This window comes from Callorhinus ursinus, unplaced genomic scaffold (assembly GCF_003265705.2).
Source record: "Callorhinus ursinus isolate GAN/ISIS: 27379988/994484 unplaced genomic scaffold, GSC_fseal_2.0 scaffold18, whole genome shotgun sequence".
NCBI classification, from domain to species: Eukaryota; Metazoa; Chordata; class Mammalia; order Carnivora; family Otariidae; genus Callorhinus; species Callorhinus ursinus.
Window position 1 is genome coordinate 19,695,946 of NW_027397080.1, and position 17,356 is coordinate 19,713,301.

Below are 17,356 nucleotides of genomic sequence, written 5' to 3' on the forward strand. Positions count from 1 at the left end.
TAAATTAGGGGCCGCCCATGCACCTGGATTTCTCAAAGTTTTTCTTTGAGTATTTCAGTATTTCTCAAAGTTTGGTGCACCTAAGAATCTCCCAAACCCTGACTATTCCGAGAGCTGTCCTAGGGGCAGCCGCGCCTGGGGCACTCGGGGGAGCTTGTTAGAAACACAGAACCTCACTGCAGCAAACAAAGTAGATGGAACCAGGGGGCCTGGATACACGCGTGTACACAGGCCGTGCGCACGAATGACCGGTAGAGCGGAGCTGGATTTGACGATCGCGTACGAAATACGATCCGAGCGCTCCAAGTCGCCTGCACTTGGGCGCAGGCACGGAGCTGGGTCCTCCCGCTTGGAGCTGCGACCGCGCAGAGACGCGGGAGCCAGGACTCCTCCCAGAGCGCTGGGGCACCCTCGGGCGCCCCGCTCACCGAGACAGCCTCTTGTGGCGGGGACCACGGCCTCCCCACTTGCCAAATCTCCTTCGGCAGAAGGGCCGAGGTGAAGGGCCCTCTCTGGAAGCCTCGTCCCTCTCGGGAGGCTAGGCCCGCCCGCACGGGCAAACTTTGCCCGGGCGAGTCCTTGAAGTCTATATTTAGTGCACGTCACCCCTCCCCCCTGCGGTTGCAAGGGGGGCGGGCCGAGGGGGGTGTGGGGGGAGAGCCCCGCCCCCGCAGGCGTGTGTGTCGTGTGGGTTTCGGGCCTTCGCGCCTCCTGCAGCCCCGGCGCCCCTTGCCCCGCCGGGCGTCGCGCGCCAGCATGGGCCAGGAAGAGGAGCTGCTGAGGATCGCCAGAAAGCTGGAGAAGATGGTGGCCAGAAAGAACACGGTGAGGCTGCAGAGTTTGGGCCACAGCCCCCGCCCCCAGGAGGCGCGGCGCGTGCGAGCCGGGAGTCCCGGGGGCGCGTGCTGGCTGGGCGCCCGGGAGGCGCGTGCGGGACGCCGGGGCCCGAGAGAGGCGCGGCTGGCGCAGGACGCAGCGCCCCTTGGGGACAGCTGAGAACCCCAGGGTGGGCGTGTGCCTGGCCCAGGGCGCGGGGCAGGATCGTGCGGGCCCCACGGACGAGACTTTTTGCTCACGCCCCTCTGGACAAGTGGGGTTCAGGGGCCCTGGGTGGCTTGTGCAGGGCCCGGGAAAGCGAACGAAGAGACCGAGTCCTGGAAAAGGACTTTCTCGGAGTCCGGGGACTCAAGGCGTGTGCAAAGTCCGGGGAGTGGCGGCGACAGCGGGGCGGGGGAGAAGGGGGAACGGCGGGGAGGGGGGTGGATTACAAAATCCTGGGTGGCCCGAGAAGGGGCAAAGGAACTGGAGCTAATGTGGGGTGCTGAGCCGCCTCTATCCCTCACCCTGGTAGTGGATCTGGGGTGGAGCAGCAAGGGACCGCGTATTCCACAACCTCACAGCTTGCTGGCTCCAGGAGCCGTTCTACTTGCAACTTTCCCTTAACTTGGCCGCAGGGTGGGGCCCCGGCGGGCGGGGGGCCGAACAGGTGCGGGGCAGCCACAGCGCCCTCAGGGCCCGCGGGGCGGGGGGAAGGGGGACTGGCTGTAGGCCTGGGCTGGGGGGTGGAGGAGGGAGCCGGACCCAGAGGAGAATCCAGACTGACGGCCCTACCTGCGGGGCCCTGGGCTCTCAGGCCAACTTGAAGTTAATGTTTGATCCTCACCATGATCTTTGCCTCAAGCTGGCGGCCATCAGGTTGCCTGGTCAGAGCAGACTTGGCCTTGGGTCTGGGAGGGCCTGGGCACACCCGGAGAGGGAAGAGAGGAGAGCCTGCGTAGCCCTTGAGACTGTCCCCCCACCTCACCCTGTGCCAAGGCCCTCCTAGTCCCACCATCCATAGCCTCGTCCTGGAGCCGGACCTGTCTTTCCAGCCCATTCTGTGACTCTGGGAGCTTGGGGAAAGATGGACCCTTAGGGGAAGCTTTAGAGCAGGGGAGAAGGAAGTCACTGGAGCCATGGGGTTTGTGAAGCAGCCCTAGAGTAGACACAGTGAGCGGGTGTCCGTATAAAGGCCAGAGTCTACCAGTTTCCTCACCTAAGGGATGAGACTCCTGGGAAGGAGTGACTCTGCGGGCAGTGGTGAGGGTGGAAGAGAGGTAAGGCCCTCGGGAGGACTTGTACGGGTGCTTGGTAAGAGTTAGAGAATGACACCTGCTTTGGGACAGCCAGGCAGGACACAGAAACCTGCGGAGTGCTGGGACCCTATCACCCTTACACGCCCAGCCTCCCCTCACCCCCATTCCCAGGGCCTCCAAAACCAGTGGAACTGAGCCTTGCGCGTCAGAGGGCGCTTTCCCAGCTGGGAGTGGTGGAGCTCAGCCCCTGAATTCCACCTCACAGCCCTGCCCCTTGCTGACCCCGGGCTTGGGCCAGCAGATTCTGGGCCGGGGGTAGTGGGGGTGGGACACGGACACCTGAGGAAAGGCAGTTTCGGGGCAGTAGAGCTCTGGCTGAGGAGGAAGGGATCTGCCCTGGCTTCCCCTCACCCCTTTTATGGCCCTCAGCTCACCACTCTGCTTTCCCTCTCGAGGCCTCAATGTCCTCTTCTGTGAAATGGGAAGAGGAAACCATGTCCCTGCGGGATGGATTCCTGTGGAAGTACCCAGCGCTCTTGCCAGGAAAGAGGCCAGACCGACCGCAGGGTCTCTGTACCATAGAGCTCCTCCGCAGCCACGTCTGCACCCAGGCTCTTGGCAGCATCTGGGTGGGCACAGAGCTCTGGGCCTGTGGCCGAGAGAGGTGGCGCCTGTCCTTAGAGCAAAAGTGGGCCCGCCCAGCAGTGGGTAGGGAGAGGAGGACACACTTCCTGTAATAAGACGGATCCTCCACGTTGCAGCTCAGGCCTGGGGTTCGCTGCCAATTACTGAAGTCCCAGCAACTTACTTAGGGCTTTTGTCAGATGCTGTGCGTGTACAACTGAGGCAGCCTCAGACACACAGCTGAACACCAGCAGCCACAGCGACACATACACACAATTGCACAAAGCAAACACAGCTCCACGCACGCAGCCACACACCGCAGTAGCTGGACAAGCATCTACACACGTAACTGCATAGGAGACACGGCCACTGGCACTGACGTGACAGACACACTGACCATTATGTTTCCAGAAAGACACACACACGTGTGCACAGCCACCCCCAAATGGCCACACTTAGCCACTCAGAGATTATAACACAGGCATCCTCCCACACAGACACACTGCTCGGAGCCGCGTACCCGCAGCTCCACGCGTGGACCAGAGGTACCGCTGGGTGCACAGCCCATCCCCGTACACGGAGCGGCATACCTGGCAACTCCCGCGCGGGGCTTTGTGAGCCTGGCTACAGCCGGGGCTCATGGCTGTTCTTCGGCAACACGACCCAGCTGTACAGTGTGACACACAGAGACACACTCACAGTGGTGAGCTGCAGCCAGCTTAAGGGCCACTTAATGGCCATTTTTCAGGAATTTTGCAAGCTGGTTGTGAAATACAGCCGTTATTTTATTTTCTTAATCGACGGTAGTTGACAGCCAACGTGACATTTAGTTTCAGGTGTATGACATAGTGATTCATCAGCTCTATACATTATGCCGTGCTCACCCCCCAAGTGTAGCCACCGCCTGTTACCGTACGATGCTGTTAAAATGCCATTGACGTGGGGCCTCTGGGTGGCTTAGTCGGTTCAGTGCCTGCGCTCGGCTCAGGTCATGATCTCACGGTCCTGGGATCGAGCCCCACGTCGGGCTCTCTGCTCAGTGGGGAGTCTGCCTCTCTCATAATCTTTTAAAAAAAATAAAATAAAATACCATTGACTACATTCCCTATGTAGAGAGCCATTATTTTAAAAAATCAAATGATATACTTACAATTAAATAAGTTATATTAAAAACAGAGGTAATAAACACTCCAAAGTGTTTGTTCATCACTGCTAATTGTTTTACTACATTTCACTATCATCTGTCGTCTAGAGCTGATGCACTTTGATTACATCAATACAGTGGAAACGGCATATGGTGTGTGGTTCTGCACATCTCCCAGTACCTCCTTTAGTTCAGTGACAGCAGGTTGGTAGCTTGAAATTGGCCACGGGAGGACTATTGACACTGCAGAAATTGACAAACACTACAAATCAGGTGGTTTTTTTCTTTGAGAACTGGGCATTAAACATCGGGCAGCATACCACTGCCCTTACTCCTATTGAGATTCCATAATTGTACACATCGAGGTAGCTGGGTGTCCATCTCGATGCAGTTTGTATCGTGGTAAGAGCCGAAGGGCCTGAGCTCGAATCCCAGTTCAATGCCTTGTAACTTGGGGCAAAGTATTTAATCTCCTTGTTTCTTGGGTTGCTCATCTGTGAAAACGGGGTAATAATTCGTTAAGAATTTGAGTAGTAAGAGTATGTACCTCGCAGGGCCAGTGTGACAGTGAAAGGAACTAATGCAGGTGAAGGACTGAGAGCAGGGCCCAGCATAGAGCAAGCCTTGAATTAGTGGCGCATGCAGAGTTGTATGCCCTCACGTTTATGAACGCGCACGCACATCCGCAGCTTACGCCTCCAAAAACTACTACAAACCCAAGTTCCAAGGGAGGCTGAGGGCTGACAGAGGGCAGCCCTTGGGATGTGGCCCTGGCAAGGAAGCCTGGCAGGGCGGGGGATGGCAGCTGGAACCACACAATGATACCAGGGCAAGGGGCATGCAGGACACAGTCAGCTGGTGCTCCCCAGGGAGCCCATCTCAGGACAGGAAGCAGGGCTGGCCTCTGGGAAGCGGGTGTAGGAAGGAGAAGGCTGAAATGGGGCAGTGTTGCTCAGGGCCTGGCAGCCAGCAGATGTGCAGATCTGAGGCTCCTTTTCTCCCCTCCCCCTCTCCCTCTCCACCTCTGCTTTCTGCTTTACTCATTCACTCAGGGAGCGCTGAGCTGCGTGCTGAACCTTGAGGTTTCAGAGATTAAAACAGTCCTTCTTGCCCAAAAGAAATGAAAATATATGTCCATACAAGGACTTGTACACGAATGCTCCTAGCAGCTTTATTTGTGGTAGGCCCAAATAACTGGAAACTACCCCCAAAGTCCCACCAGCAGGTGAATAGATAAGCCAATTGTGGTGTATCTCCACGATGGAAAACGACTCAGTAATGAAAAGAATTATTGATCTGGGGCGCCTGGGTGGCTCAGTCGTTGGGCGTCTGCCTTCGGCTCAGGTCATGATCTCAGGGTCCTGGGATCGAGCCCCGCATCAGGCTCCCTGCTCAGCAGGAAGCCTGCTTCTCCCTCTCCCTCTCCCCTTGCTTGTGTTCCCTCTCTCGCTGTGTCTCTCTCTGTCAAATAAATAAATAAAATCTTAAAAAAAAAGAAAAAGAAAATAATTATTGATCTACGCAGCAACATAGATGAATCTTAATTATGCAGAGTCAAAGAAGCCAGAGGAGAAAGCCCATCACAGTACTCTTGATATAAAATCCTTTAAAATGCAAGTGCATCGGGCGCCTGGGTGGCTCAGATGGTTAAGCGTCTGCCTTCGGCTCAGGTCATGACCCCGGGGTCCTGGGATCGAGTCCCGCATCGGGCTCCCTGCTCCGCGGGAAGCCTGCTTCTCCCTCTGCTTCTCTCTCTCTCTCTCCCCCTCTGTCTCTCATGAATAAATAAATGAAATCTTTAAAAAAAATAAAATGCAAGTGCATCTAGAGTGAGAGCAGGCCTGGGCCTGGGTTTGGGGTGCAGGGAGGGAGGGATCACAAGGGGCACAGGGAAACTTTTGGGGATGACGGCTATGTTCTTCTCTTGATTGTGATGAGCGTTTCATGGGTGTATACAAACGTCAAACATGCAGTTTATTGCATGTCAGTTATATCTCAATAAAGCTATTAAGGAAAACAACACAACCCTCACCCTGCAGGAGCTCACAGTTGGGAAGTGGGGGCTGGGGGGAGATGAGGATGCAGACACAAAAGCAGTAACAAGAAGCCATGAAGTAATTAAGGTTAGAGGACGAGACAGGGAAGGGGGGAGCATGCCCAGGAGAAGGAACAGCAGAACTGAGGCTGGGGCCAGGGGGAGTGGTTAGAGCTGGGCCCCGGCTCAGGGGGCACGAGGCCAGCTGGGTGGTGCGAGATGCAGTTAGGTAGCTGGGCTGGGGCAGAATCTTTTCCCTCTCTCCTCCCTCTTTCTGTCCCTTGCCTGTCCTTCCACCACTCGTCTACCTGTATCCTGTAGCTGAGCAATCTCCCCCTACCTCCCGCACCACACAGTGTCAGAAAGGGGCCTGGGGCAGAAGCCATGGCCTCCGTCCTCACCTTGTGGCCTCCCACAGGAAGGAGCCCTCGACCTTCTGAAGAAGCTGAATAGCTGTCAGATGTCCATCCAGCTACTCCAGGTGGGGCGGGGGTGGGAAGCCTTGGGGGCTGTGCCTGGGGGATGGGGAAGGCCTTCTGGGGAAGAGAAAGACCTGGGGTAGGGGAGCCCTCCAAGGGTGGGGTCTGGGAGGGATTTCTGACGGGAGGGCTGGGGCAGGGGAGGCCTTGCGCTCTGAGGGTGGAGACTGAGGCACTTGGATGGGGGCCGGGTACCTTCCAAGCACAGGGGGCCCTCCAGGTCTGTGAGAAGGACTGATTTGCTTTCTTAAATACCCCAATCCCTAAGCCCCGGGCCTATGGGATCTGAGAGGCCAGTGATCCAGGGAGAAGGAAAAGTTGCCCACTTTTAGATCCTCCTTTGTTGCCCACCGAACCCCCAAGCCTTACCAGAAGTTCTTGGCCCTGAAAAAAAATCAGCACAGAGCCAAGCTGTAGTCGCCAGGGCTGTGTCTTAAGCTGAAACTTGAACTCAAAGACACCAGGAGGTGGAAGTGGTGAGGGGTCCTCGGCCGCAGCCGAACCCACCACTACCTCAGCTTTTCACCGAAGCCATGGTCGCCGTCAGTGCCGGGGGCCGGGCCTTGGGCCCTGGACCTCACTGAGGGCTGCAGGTCAGGGCCTGTGTTACTACATCAGCCACGGCTCAGGGCCGGGGCTCTGGAGAGGCTGGGGCCGGGCACAGGGGGCGTTGAGCCAGGCCAGGCCTTGCCAGTTAGGGCAGTCCTGTGAGTCCACTGGAAGACCAGCCCCTGACCCTCTGGCTTTGCAGACCACCAGGATTGGAGTCGCCGTCAATGGGGTCCGCAAGCACTGCTCAGACAAGGAGGTGGTGTCCTTGGCCAAAGTCCTCATCAAAAACTGGAAGCGGCTGCTGGGTGAGAGGGGGCAAGGTCGACTTGGGCTGCATGTTTCTCCCATCACCCGGGTCGGGACCATGCCTGGCTTATAGCAGGCGCTCAGTGCATGTTTGTCGAATGACTTAAGAAAAGACAGATGGCCTCTTAAGTGGGGAATGCCAGTTTTGGTCTACACACAGCAACATGTGTAGACGTGAGTTTTTGTGTACGTGTACGTGTGCCTCTATGTATGTATTTCCTTGTGCTTGCATGTTATATAGAGAGCACATGTCTATATATACGCATTTGTGTGAGTATGGTCTGTGTGCAGATGTCTTTCTGTCCCCCTGTATGAGTGCGGGTTTGCACGCACATGTGCATGTTTTATATGCATCTGTGTATGAATGTGTGTTTCTGTGTGTGTGCAGGTGTGCTGGGGGCATGTGCAGCTGTCGCTGTCCCTGCCCTTTGCCCCTCCCTCCCTGAAGTCGTGCTGGGTTCTGCAGAGACAGAGCTCAGTTTGAGAACGATGCTTTCATTTGCAGACTCCCCTGGACCCCCCAAGGGGGAAAAAGGAGAGGAGAGAGACAAAGCAAAGAAGGAAAAAGGGCTCAACTACTCTAGCTGGAAGCCAGAGACAGGCCTTTCTCCACCGAGGAAAAAACGAGGCGAAGAGCCCAAAGACAGGTATTTTTTTCTGGGATGGAGGGAAGGGGGCCGACACTTGTCATGTCCTCTGCCAGAGGCTCTGTTTATGTAACTTCGTTTAATCCTCATGCCCCAGGAGGAGCTACTGTTCTCATCTCCTATGGGGCCCCCTTGGGGAGGGTCTTCTTGGGCTCAGTCAGACAGACCTGTAAGACCCAAATAGGCCATCCCTGGCACGGGCTTCACCGAGAAGGACACCAGGGCACGAGGCGCAGTGTGCCAGCAGGGCAGGCCCAGGCCTTTCTCATCTGCTAGGGGACCACACAGCGTCCAGAGCTATTCTCGGTTCTACCCGGGTGGGGGGTAAAGAGCCCCAAGGGGGGGGGGGGCGGTGGTGAACCCCTGACTTAGAAGACAAAGCTGCCAGGATTCCAGCAGGATTCACTGTCCTCGGCGCAGCCCCCAAAGCTATGGTTTGCCACTAATTATTTATATTTCATTCAGAGCCCCTCCTGTCTGGACATAATTTACCAATCAGGGCTCATTTGCTATAAGCAATGTTGCCTAGTAACACAGCTGACATCCCACCCTTGTCAGGGTTCCAGGTAAATGGGGCTAGGAACTCACTTAACCATACAGAAAGTAAAGTGTTTTGTTGGCTCTCTATTCAACATTTTCATTTTGTGAGGAGGAAGCCGAAGGTTGGGGAGCAGGGACTTTCCCAAGACCACCCAGCTATTATGCGACTGAATGGGATCCCATCTTTGTCAGACCCCCAGAACTCTGCTGAGAATAGAAGAGTTGTCTGTCTCAACTCCATGCCCATTCCCCCTTGCCCACCTAGCCAGGGTCCCCCAAATTGCATGACTTCAGATAGACGCAAATGCCTTATCCATGATAATAGATAAAAGTCCATGTATAAATAAATCCTACCCGATCCCTATGTGACTAGAGCACTTAATTCCTCAGGTGGGTGGAAGAGGTCTGCATTTGTTCACCTGATAGGTAAGGAGGCAGTTTTAGATAATACTGAATAGTATCTGATGGTAGATAATAGTAGGTATTATATATGGATAATATCATCCGTGGTATATCAACATTTTTAATGAACATACCTTTTGACCCAGTATAGCCACTATAAGGAATTCATTTTAAGGAATTAACCAGATTAGGGGCCCCTGGCTGGCTCAGTCGGAAGAGCATGGGACTCTCGATCTTGGGGTTGTGAGTTCAAGCCCCACATTGGGTGTAGAGATTACTTTTTAAAAAAAAGGAATTAACCAGATTAAAGCATAAAGACTACATGTTGTATGTGTAACATATTTCTGCTGGCATTTCTGAAACATTTTTAATCTCTGAATCCTTTTTAAATGAATGTTTATTATAATCCTATAAAACAAGTGTTTTGCAGAAAACACGTTAGGGATTGATGCTGTAGAAGGAAAGATCTCAGACATACCTCTACCATGATACTTCCAGTTTGGGCTGTTCAAATAGCTGTGGGGCAAGGATCCTAAATATCCTTCCACGCACAGAATAGTCCCACACATTGAAAAACCACTTATTATGTTCAAAAAGCTGATAGGGTCTCCATGGAGAGGCAGTGCTGGGTAAAAAAAAATTTAATGACATGGGAAAATATTCAGTGAGTATTAAGAGAAGCTGTGCGTATGATGTAGTACATATAGTATGATTCCATTTTTATAAAAATTAAGTAAGTGAGGGGCACCTGGCTGCCTCAGTCAGTACAGCATGTAACTTTTGATCTTGGGGTGGTGAGTTCAAGGCCCATGTTGGGTGTAGAGTTTACTAGAAAAAAAAAATAAGTTAAAAAAATTAAATGAGTTTTATATATATGGATAGGAAAAAAGTTGAGAAGGATATATACCAGGATGGTAATAGTGATTATATCTGGGTGGTAGGATTGAGAAGGTTTTTTTCCTTCTTCTTTTTGCAAATTTGTGTCTTTCTTATTTTTTTCCAATAAATATGTACTAATTTTTAAATAAGAAAAAAATAATGAAACTGTTTTTTTAAAAAACAGAAATACATCTGTGTGATTATAATTAAGAAGAGCTTCATATTCTACTACAATAAAATTTTAAAATCTGTATTGTTGAGTTTCTTTTCACAGTGATCCTGTGTAGCTTTGAAATCAGAACAAATAATACCATTTAAAAAATAAACAAGTAAACAAGTAAAAATCTGTTGTAGAAATAATGGAAAATATGGAGAAGAGGGGGAAAAAAAACACCCACATTCTCACCACCCAAAGACAGTCACTCAATATTTTGGTATATGGTTTTTCTTTCTATTCCCTCTTTGGCTGACTTTCTATATAGTTTATCAACCAATTTTATAGGCTGCTTTCTAAAATGCAATACTTGTCAAAGGGTTCTGTAATCTTTGTTGTTGTTGTTCTGTTCCTTTCATTGTGTTCATTTGTATTTATATCCCACTTGGAGAAATCCTTACGGACATTTAACTTTTCATACGGCGTGTTTTGCTTTCGCAAAGGGGTGAGAAGCTTGGCTGGCAGGGAGCCCCTGCGCCTCTCCACGGTACCCATTGCGGAGTTAACGTTTCCTGAATACCGCTCCCTAGGCCACCTGTTACCAGTGCCTTCCCTGTGTTCATGCTGTGGCTGGTCTGGCCACACCGGGAGCCGGCTCTGAGCACCCTGGCCAATGAAGGGCCAGGATGGGGAGGGGGTCTTATGAGATGAAATTCAAAGACTAGAGGCTGGACCATTGGGAGAGTATGCCAAATGGGACATGGGACCGACTAACCTGTAGAATAGGGACTATGGGCATCTGGGTAAAGTGACAGCCTGAACACGTGCATTTCCTTTTGCTCCATCCCAGAATCTCACTGAATGATCATTAAAGGGATTTTTTTTTTTTTTTAAGGCCTACAAGGATGCCAGGTATGGGAGAGGAGACGATTAGAGAGCAGAAAGCCAAGTTCTGGGCTGAACTTGGTCACTTATTCACACCCTTAGTCTCTGAGATTCAGTATTGTGGCCTGAAAAATGGGCATCCCTTTCTCAGTTTTTTTTTCCTCTTAAAAATAAAATGTCTTATTTGTAATATATTTTAATTATATTTATTGTTTTAATTTAACTTTTGTATTATATTTATTTTATTATACAGGTAGTTACTTGCCCATTGTAGAAAGTTTTAAAAATACAAATAAGAAAATAGAAAAAATCCATTGTCTAGAGACAAACACATATAATCATGTATAGTAATCCTGTATTTAAATATATATATATATCGTTTATGGGCGCCTGGGTGGCTCAGTCTATTGAGCATGTGACTCTTGATTTTGGCTCAGGTCATGATCTCAGGGTTGTGAGATCGAGCCCTGGATCGGGCTCTATGCTCAATGCAGAGTCTGCTTGAGATTCTCTCTCCCTCTCCCATTGCCCCTCCCCCCTCACGCTCTCTAAATAAATACACACATACATAATAAATATATATATTATTTATGTAATCATATATATCCTTCCAGACTTTTTTGCATGCATCATCACTACTCCTAGAGTACTTATTGTGTCAATAACATGGGATTGTATTCTATATATTATTATTTTTTAAAGATTTTATTTATTTATTTGAGAGAGAGAATGAGAGACAGAGAGCACGAGAGGGAAGAGGGTCAGAGGGAGAAGCAGACTCCCCGCTGAGCAAGGAGCCTGATGCGGGACTCGATCCTGGGACTCCAGGATCATGACCTGAGCTGAAGGCAGTCGCTTAACCAACTGAGCCACCCAGGCGCCCTGTATTCTATATATTATTTTATAACTTTTCCACATACATATGTTTATTTCAACGGTAAGGCACGTTTAGTGTAAAAAGTTTAGAAACTCAAACACAAAAGAAAATAACAGAAGTAACCACTGTTAACATTTTGTTGTGTACCTTTCTCATGCTTTTTTTTTTTTAGTGAGGGGTGAGGGGCAGAAGGGGAGGGGGAGAGAGAATCTTAAGCAGGTTCCACGCCCAACGTGCAGCCCGATGAAGGGCTTGGTCTCATGACCCTGAGATCATGACCTGAGACGAAATCAAGAGCCAGACACTTAACCGACTGAGCGCCCCTACATTTAACAACAACTTGACCATTCTTCTGCGACATTAAGTTGTTAATGCTGGTTTCCTTTTTGCTGTGAAATGAAGCTGTCACTGGGACCAAGCAGGGAATGAGGAGGTTGTCTCCCCACCTTGTAGGGAAAGTTAGCAGGGGTCCAATTTCAACTCTGTTGGTGAACTTCTTTTCTTTTTAGTTTCCTTAATGATGTTTCACTATCATTATTTATTATATAAACACTAACCACATTAGTGATACTTAAAATTAAAATGAGGGGCGCCTGGGTGGCTCAGTCGTTAAGCGTCTGCCTTCTGCTCAGGTCATGATCCCAGGGTCGTGGGATCGAGCCCCGCATTGGGCTCCCCGCTTGGCGGGAGGCCTGCTTCTCCCTCTTCCACTCCCCCTGCTTGTATTCCCTCTCTGGCTGTGTCTCTCTTTGTCAAATAAATAAATAAAATCTTTGAAAAAATAAATACATAAATAAATTAAATTAAAATGAGGCCTGGCTGGCTCAGTTGGAAGAGCACACAACTCTTGATCTCGTTGTGAATTCAAGCCCCATGTTAGGTGTAGACGTTACTTAAAAATAAAATCTTCAAAATAAAATAAAAATGAAAAATAATTTGTCCACAGTGTGCCACTTCCAGCAAATGAAACAGCTTTTGGACATTCTCTTCCCTCCCATATAAGCAGATGCGTCTGCTTATATACAGAATTTTTCCATTCCTATAGGCAGAATGTACAATTACGTCCCTGTTTATTTATCTTCTTATTGTATTCTAAGCATTTTTTCTTGTTCCTATTTTTCATCATGATCACTTGCAATAACTGCAGATATTTCTGGTTTGCTCTAAAAAAAGGAAAGCAATGAAGAAGGGCCAGAAAGTGATGAGTCCCAGGGGTTGAGGCTCATGCCTTCCCTTCTTTCTTCTACTGAAAGAATTCCAGCTTCCCACTCTGGCCTGCACCTGTCTGTCCCCGTGGGGCATCGGGGAGGAACCCTGCAGGGGAACTCCCAGGGTCCAGCGAGGGATTGGAGGGGCATGTGAAGAAGGGTCTCTCCTCCCCTCTCCCTCTCTGCTGCCTCCCCCTGTGTTTAAGCTGGGGGTGAAGGTCTGGAGCCAAATGGATCTGCCCATGGGATAATCAGGGCTGGCCCCTGAAGCTGCCTTACCCACTGTCTCCCACACCACCTGGAGGATGAGGAGGAAATCTGTGCGGGGAACATTGCACAACCTGGGAAACCAGAAATCAGGCGCCTAGGACTACGGAGGACTTCTATGTTCTGAAAACTGCTGTAGGGACAGAAACGTCTTCTTCCCAGCCAGCCCCTGGACACAGATGCTTTTCTCCCCATTTGACGGGGGAGGGAACACATACTCAGAGAAGATGACTTGCCCAGGGCAGGGCTGGGATTGCAACTCTGGCCACTGCCTCCCTTTTTAGAATTACCTGTTATGTGTGCTTGTGTGCACGTCGGAAAGGAACTGGAAAGAACGACCTCTAACAATGGTTACCAGTGGGGATCTTTCTTTTCCCACTTTTTTAGTTTTTATATTTCTGTATCGGCTGACTCCACGGCATTTGGCAGCAAATATTTATACAGCACCCACTTTGCGCTAGGCACTCTTCTATTGGCCTGAAATAAGCCAGTGAACATATTAGATTGGATTCCACAGAAGCAGACCCTGAAACGCAGATTCAAGTGCAAGGAGTTTACTTGGGAAGTGATTTCAGAAAATGCAGAGAGGAGGGAGGGACGTGAGACCGGGAAGGGAAGGAAGCCAGCCCAGGGTGTATTAGTGGGCAGGCTACTGCTGTGGTCAACCAGGGCTTAAATCCTGCTGGGGAACTCTGGGTGACTGTGGAGAACACACCTCGGGTTCACCCTCTTGAGGGCTGAGGACGCTGGGGTGTTTATCCACCAACTCCTATGTGTCTGGTTAAAGGCGGCTCCTGGGGTCCTTAACTCCTCAGCACTTCCGGCCCTCCGGCCGGCTGGCACTGGCTGGCACGGAGAACTCCCTCGGGCACAGGCGGGGGGGAGCCCACAGCACAGAGCCTTTGGGTCCCAGTGCACTGGGAGAGTGAGTGCCCGAGGGGATGTGGACTCCCCAGGGAGAGTGAACAAACCCCGCCAAACTCTGTGCTTGCAGAATTTACATGGGAGCTGGTCAGATAATGTACATGATAAGTAGTAGTTAGAAGGGGATGCCTGCACTGGACTTAAAAGGAAGTCTGGGGGGGCACCTGGCTGGCTTAGTTGGTAGAGTGTGCGACTCTTGATCTCAGGGTCGTGAGTTCCAGCCCCGCGATGGGCACCGAGATTCCTTTAAAAAAAAAAAAAAAAGGGAAGCCTGGGTAAGTGAAATGGGGAGTGATGGTTACAATTCACAGATTAATTTTATAAAACTAATAAAAGGGGGAAATGTAATCATAAAGAGAATGTAGCTACATGCTTTTTAGAGAATAGAAACAAATTTTCACTTCTGATCCCATCACCCTAATATAGCCATGGTTGTATTTTCTTTCTTTCTTTTTTTTTTTTAAGATTTTTTTTTAAGTAATCTCTATACCCAACGTGGGGCTCCAACTTACTACCCGAGATCAAGAGTCACATGCACTACCAGCTGAGCCAGCCAGGAGCCCCGATGGCATTTTCTTTTAATCTTTCTTCCTCCTAGGCATTGGTTTTCTTGTGTGACTTTAGAAATAGTATACATCTAATTTTGTGCGCTATTTCACTTGTCATTTTTTTTTTTAAGATTTTATTTATTTGACAGAGAGAGACATCAGCGAGAGAGGGAACACAAGCAGGGGGAGTGGGAGAGGGAGAAGCAGGCTTCCCACAGAGCAGGGAGCCCGATGCGGGGCTCGATCCCAGGACCCCGGGACCATGACCTGAGCCGAAGGCAGACGCTTAACGACTGAGCCACCCAGGCGCCCCTCACTTGCCGATTTAACACAGCTCTACTATCTCCAAAATCTGTGTGCCTCTCTCCACTTCTCCTAAGTAAGGTGCCTGCAGGGGAGACTAAAGCTGATCTCCACTCCTCGGCTCCTCCGGAGATTAGGCGGTCCCAGAAATGCCAGTCTCCAAGGATTCCAGCTAGCCAAGGCTTGCCTGACAGCAAGGAGGAGGGGAGCCTGCTGAGAATTATTTATTAATAATTAATATTTAGTAATGCAAATTAAAGGTGTGGGGGTGGTAAGTTCGAGCCCCAGTTTGGGTATGGAGATTACTTAAAAATAAAAATCTTTCCAAAAAAACAATAGTAATACATGGCATAATACACATAATGTATACGGCACGTATTAGGCCTCCTTCCCTTGACTGCTTCATTTGCTGGAGGGTCCGTGCAGGTGAGCAGCCCACACTACCTGCAGCTTCGTCTCCAGACAGCCGTGGTCCAGGTGGGTTCCATCACTCTCAGCCCAGCAGGCCTGGCTCCCAGAAGCTCTCTCCCCAGCCTCTGAGCTTTCTAGATCAGTCCTGGTGCTAGCTTACAAGAATCTCATCTCCAATTTCTCTTCTTTCAGGAGAGACTCTGTGGACTCCAAGTCTTCAACCAGCTCCTCTCCAAAAAGGCCATCGATGGAAAGGTAAAAAAAGCTTCTCCGTCCCAGAAGTCCTGTTCAGCATGTGTCCCCATCTCTGCTTTCATGGAAGAAGCCCTGGGGCTTCTTTGAGGAAGCCTCAAACATTATGTTGCTTGCCAACTCTAGGACCCACACAGTAAGACTGAATGGGACCCTGAATCAGAGGGATGGCTCCTTCACTGGGGTGGCTGACGAGTCACTGTTGCCCCATCGATATCCAGGGAACATTCTCAAGGTCAGGTTGAACCCAGTGAGGACAGAGGTCTTGAGAGCTTATCCCTGGAGTGGGATCTCTGGCTTTAGTCACCCGAAATGGCATAAGTCATCGAGTTATTTATTCATCAAATATTTATTGAGGGGCAGCTATGTGCCAGGAACTGTTCTAGATGTCAAGGATACAGCAATGAACAAAAGAAAAATCTCTACGGTCATGAGGCCTATATTCTAATAAGGGGTGACAGGGAATCCACAGAATAAGTAAATCAGGCAATGATTTAGAAGGGGACGCGCACTGTGGAGACAACAGAGCAGAGTGAGGGGGGTTGGGAAGGATGGTCATCAGGGTGGTCAAGAGAGCCCTCTTTGAACAAACCCTTCATTAGCCATGCAGATAGCGGGGTCATTCTAAGCCCAGGACCCTGGGTGGCAGGGTCAAGAAGCAGGGAGGTGCCAGGGCCGGAGTGAGTAAGTGAGGCGAGAGAATTGTGGCTCTGGAACAGGAATCACCAGAGGGAATTTTTCCGAATGCCTTTGGCTGTGAGCTGAGAATGGGCTGTCGGGGCCAAGGGCGGGAGCAGAGCCCAGCCAGGACGCTATTCAATAATTCAGGCAAGATATGACGGTGGATTTCCTGACAGACTGGGGAGGAGGGGTAGCAGAGAATATCAAGAGTCAAGATGACTCCAAAACTTTTCTCTTGAGCCCCTGCAAGGGTGGAATGGGGAAGACCGTGTGTAAATCAGGCTGCCGCAGGTGATGCAGAGCTGAGGCCCGGAAGTGTCGGGTTGGAGGGGTGTCCTAGTCATTCAGGTGGAGAAGTTGAATAGGCACTTGTTATACCAAGTTAGAATTCAGGAAGAACGTCGGGGTTAGAAATCTAAGTTTCAGACTCATTAGTATGGATTGTTTGAAGCCATAAACCTTGAAGAGATCGCTAAGGAGAGATTGTGACTGAAATAGAGAGCGTGCGCTGTGGTCCGGGGGGAGGTTAGGGCTTCGACATACGACTCTACGGAGGACACAAACATTCAGTCTGCAATGGGAGAGAGGCAGGAGCACGACAGCATTTAGTCGGCAGGGGCCAGAGATGCGAAATGTCCTGGAACATGAAGGACAACCCTGCATAATGAAGGATTGTTCTATCCCAAAAGGAAACACTGACCACTAGTCCAGTTCTGGGTGTGATGTTATAATAAAAACATTTCGTGTTTGTGTAAGGATTTATACCTCCATATTCCTTTCATGACTTTGCCTTGTGACCTTGAAGTCTCCTGACTCCCTCCTCTAAATCCTTTCTTTTTCTGAAGGTCAGTCAAGCAGAATATGTTTGTCCTTAGAGCAGCTGTGCCATTTCCTGCTGGTTCCAAATTGGGGGTGGGGAATCCAAAGAAACACAAGCAAGTCTTGTAAATCCACCTCATCTACTACCCAGACTGTTTCCTGCACTCTCTACCTCTCGATTTCATCTTTTTCCTCCATCCATCCATCCTTCCATCCATCTGATGAGCACGTTTGTTGAGCACCTCCTTGCAAACCCTAACATGCTCCAAAGACCAAGGTCATGTGCACACAGTAGGTGACTACTGGAGACCACGGCAGACTGGAGGGTACCTGTCTGTCTGAAG

The 17,356-nt window shown here is 50.3% G+C and overlaps 1 protein-coding gene across 1 annotated transcript in view; it reads left to right on the forward strand.

Annotated features, from left to right (window-relative positions):
• The first annotated feature begins 535 nt into the window (after window positions 1–535).
• TCEA3 (transcription elongation factor A3) overlaps window positions 536–17,356 on the forward strand; it is a 36,420-nt gene continuing 19,599 nt past the window's right edge. The window contains exons 1-5 of the mRNA XM_073903189.1: window positions 536–825; window positions 6,297–6,359; window positions 7,109–7,214; window positions 7,721–7,862; window positions 15,453–15,515. Of these exons, the coding sequence (XP_073759290.1) occupies window positions 757–825; window positions 6,297–6,359; window positions 7,109–7,214; window positions 7,721–7,862; window positions 15,453–15,515 (443 nt within the window). The 5' untranslated portion in view covers window positions 536–756. The remainder of the gene's footprint in view (window positions 826–6,296; window positions 6,360–7,108; window positions 7,215–7,720; window positions 7,863–15,452; window positions 15,516–17,356) is intronic.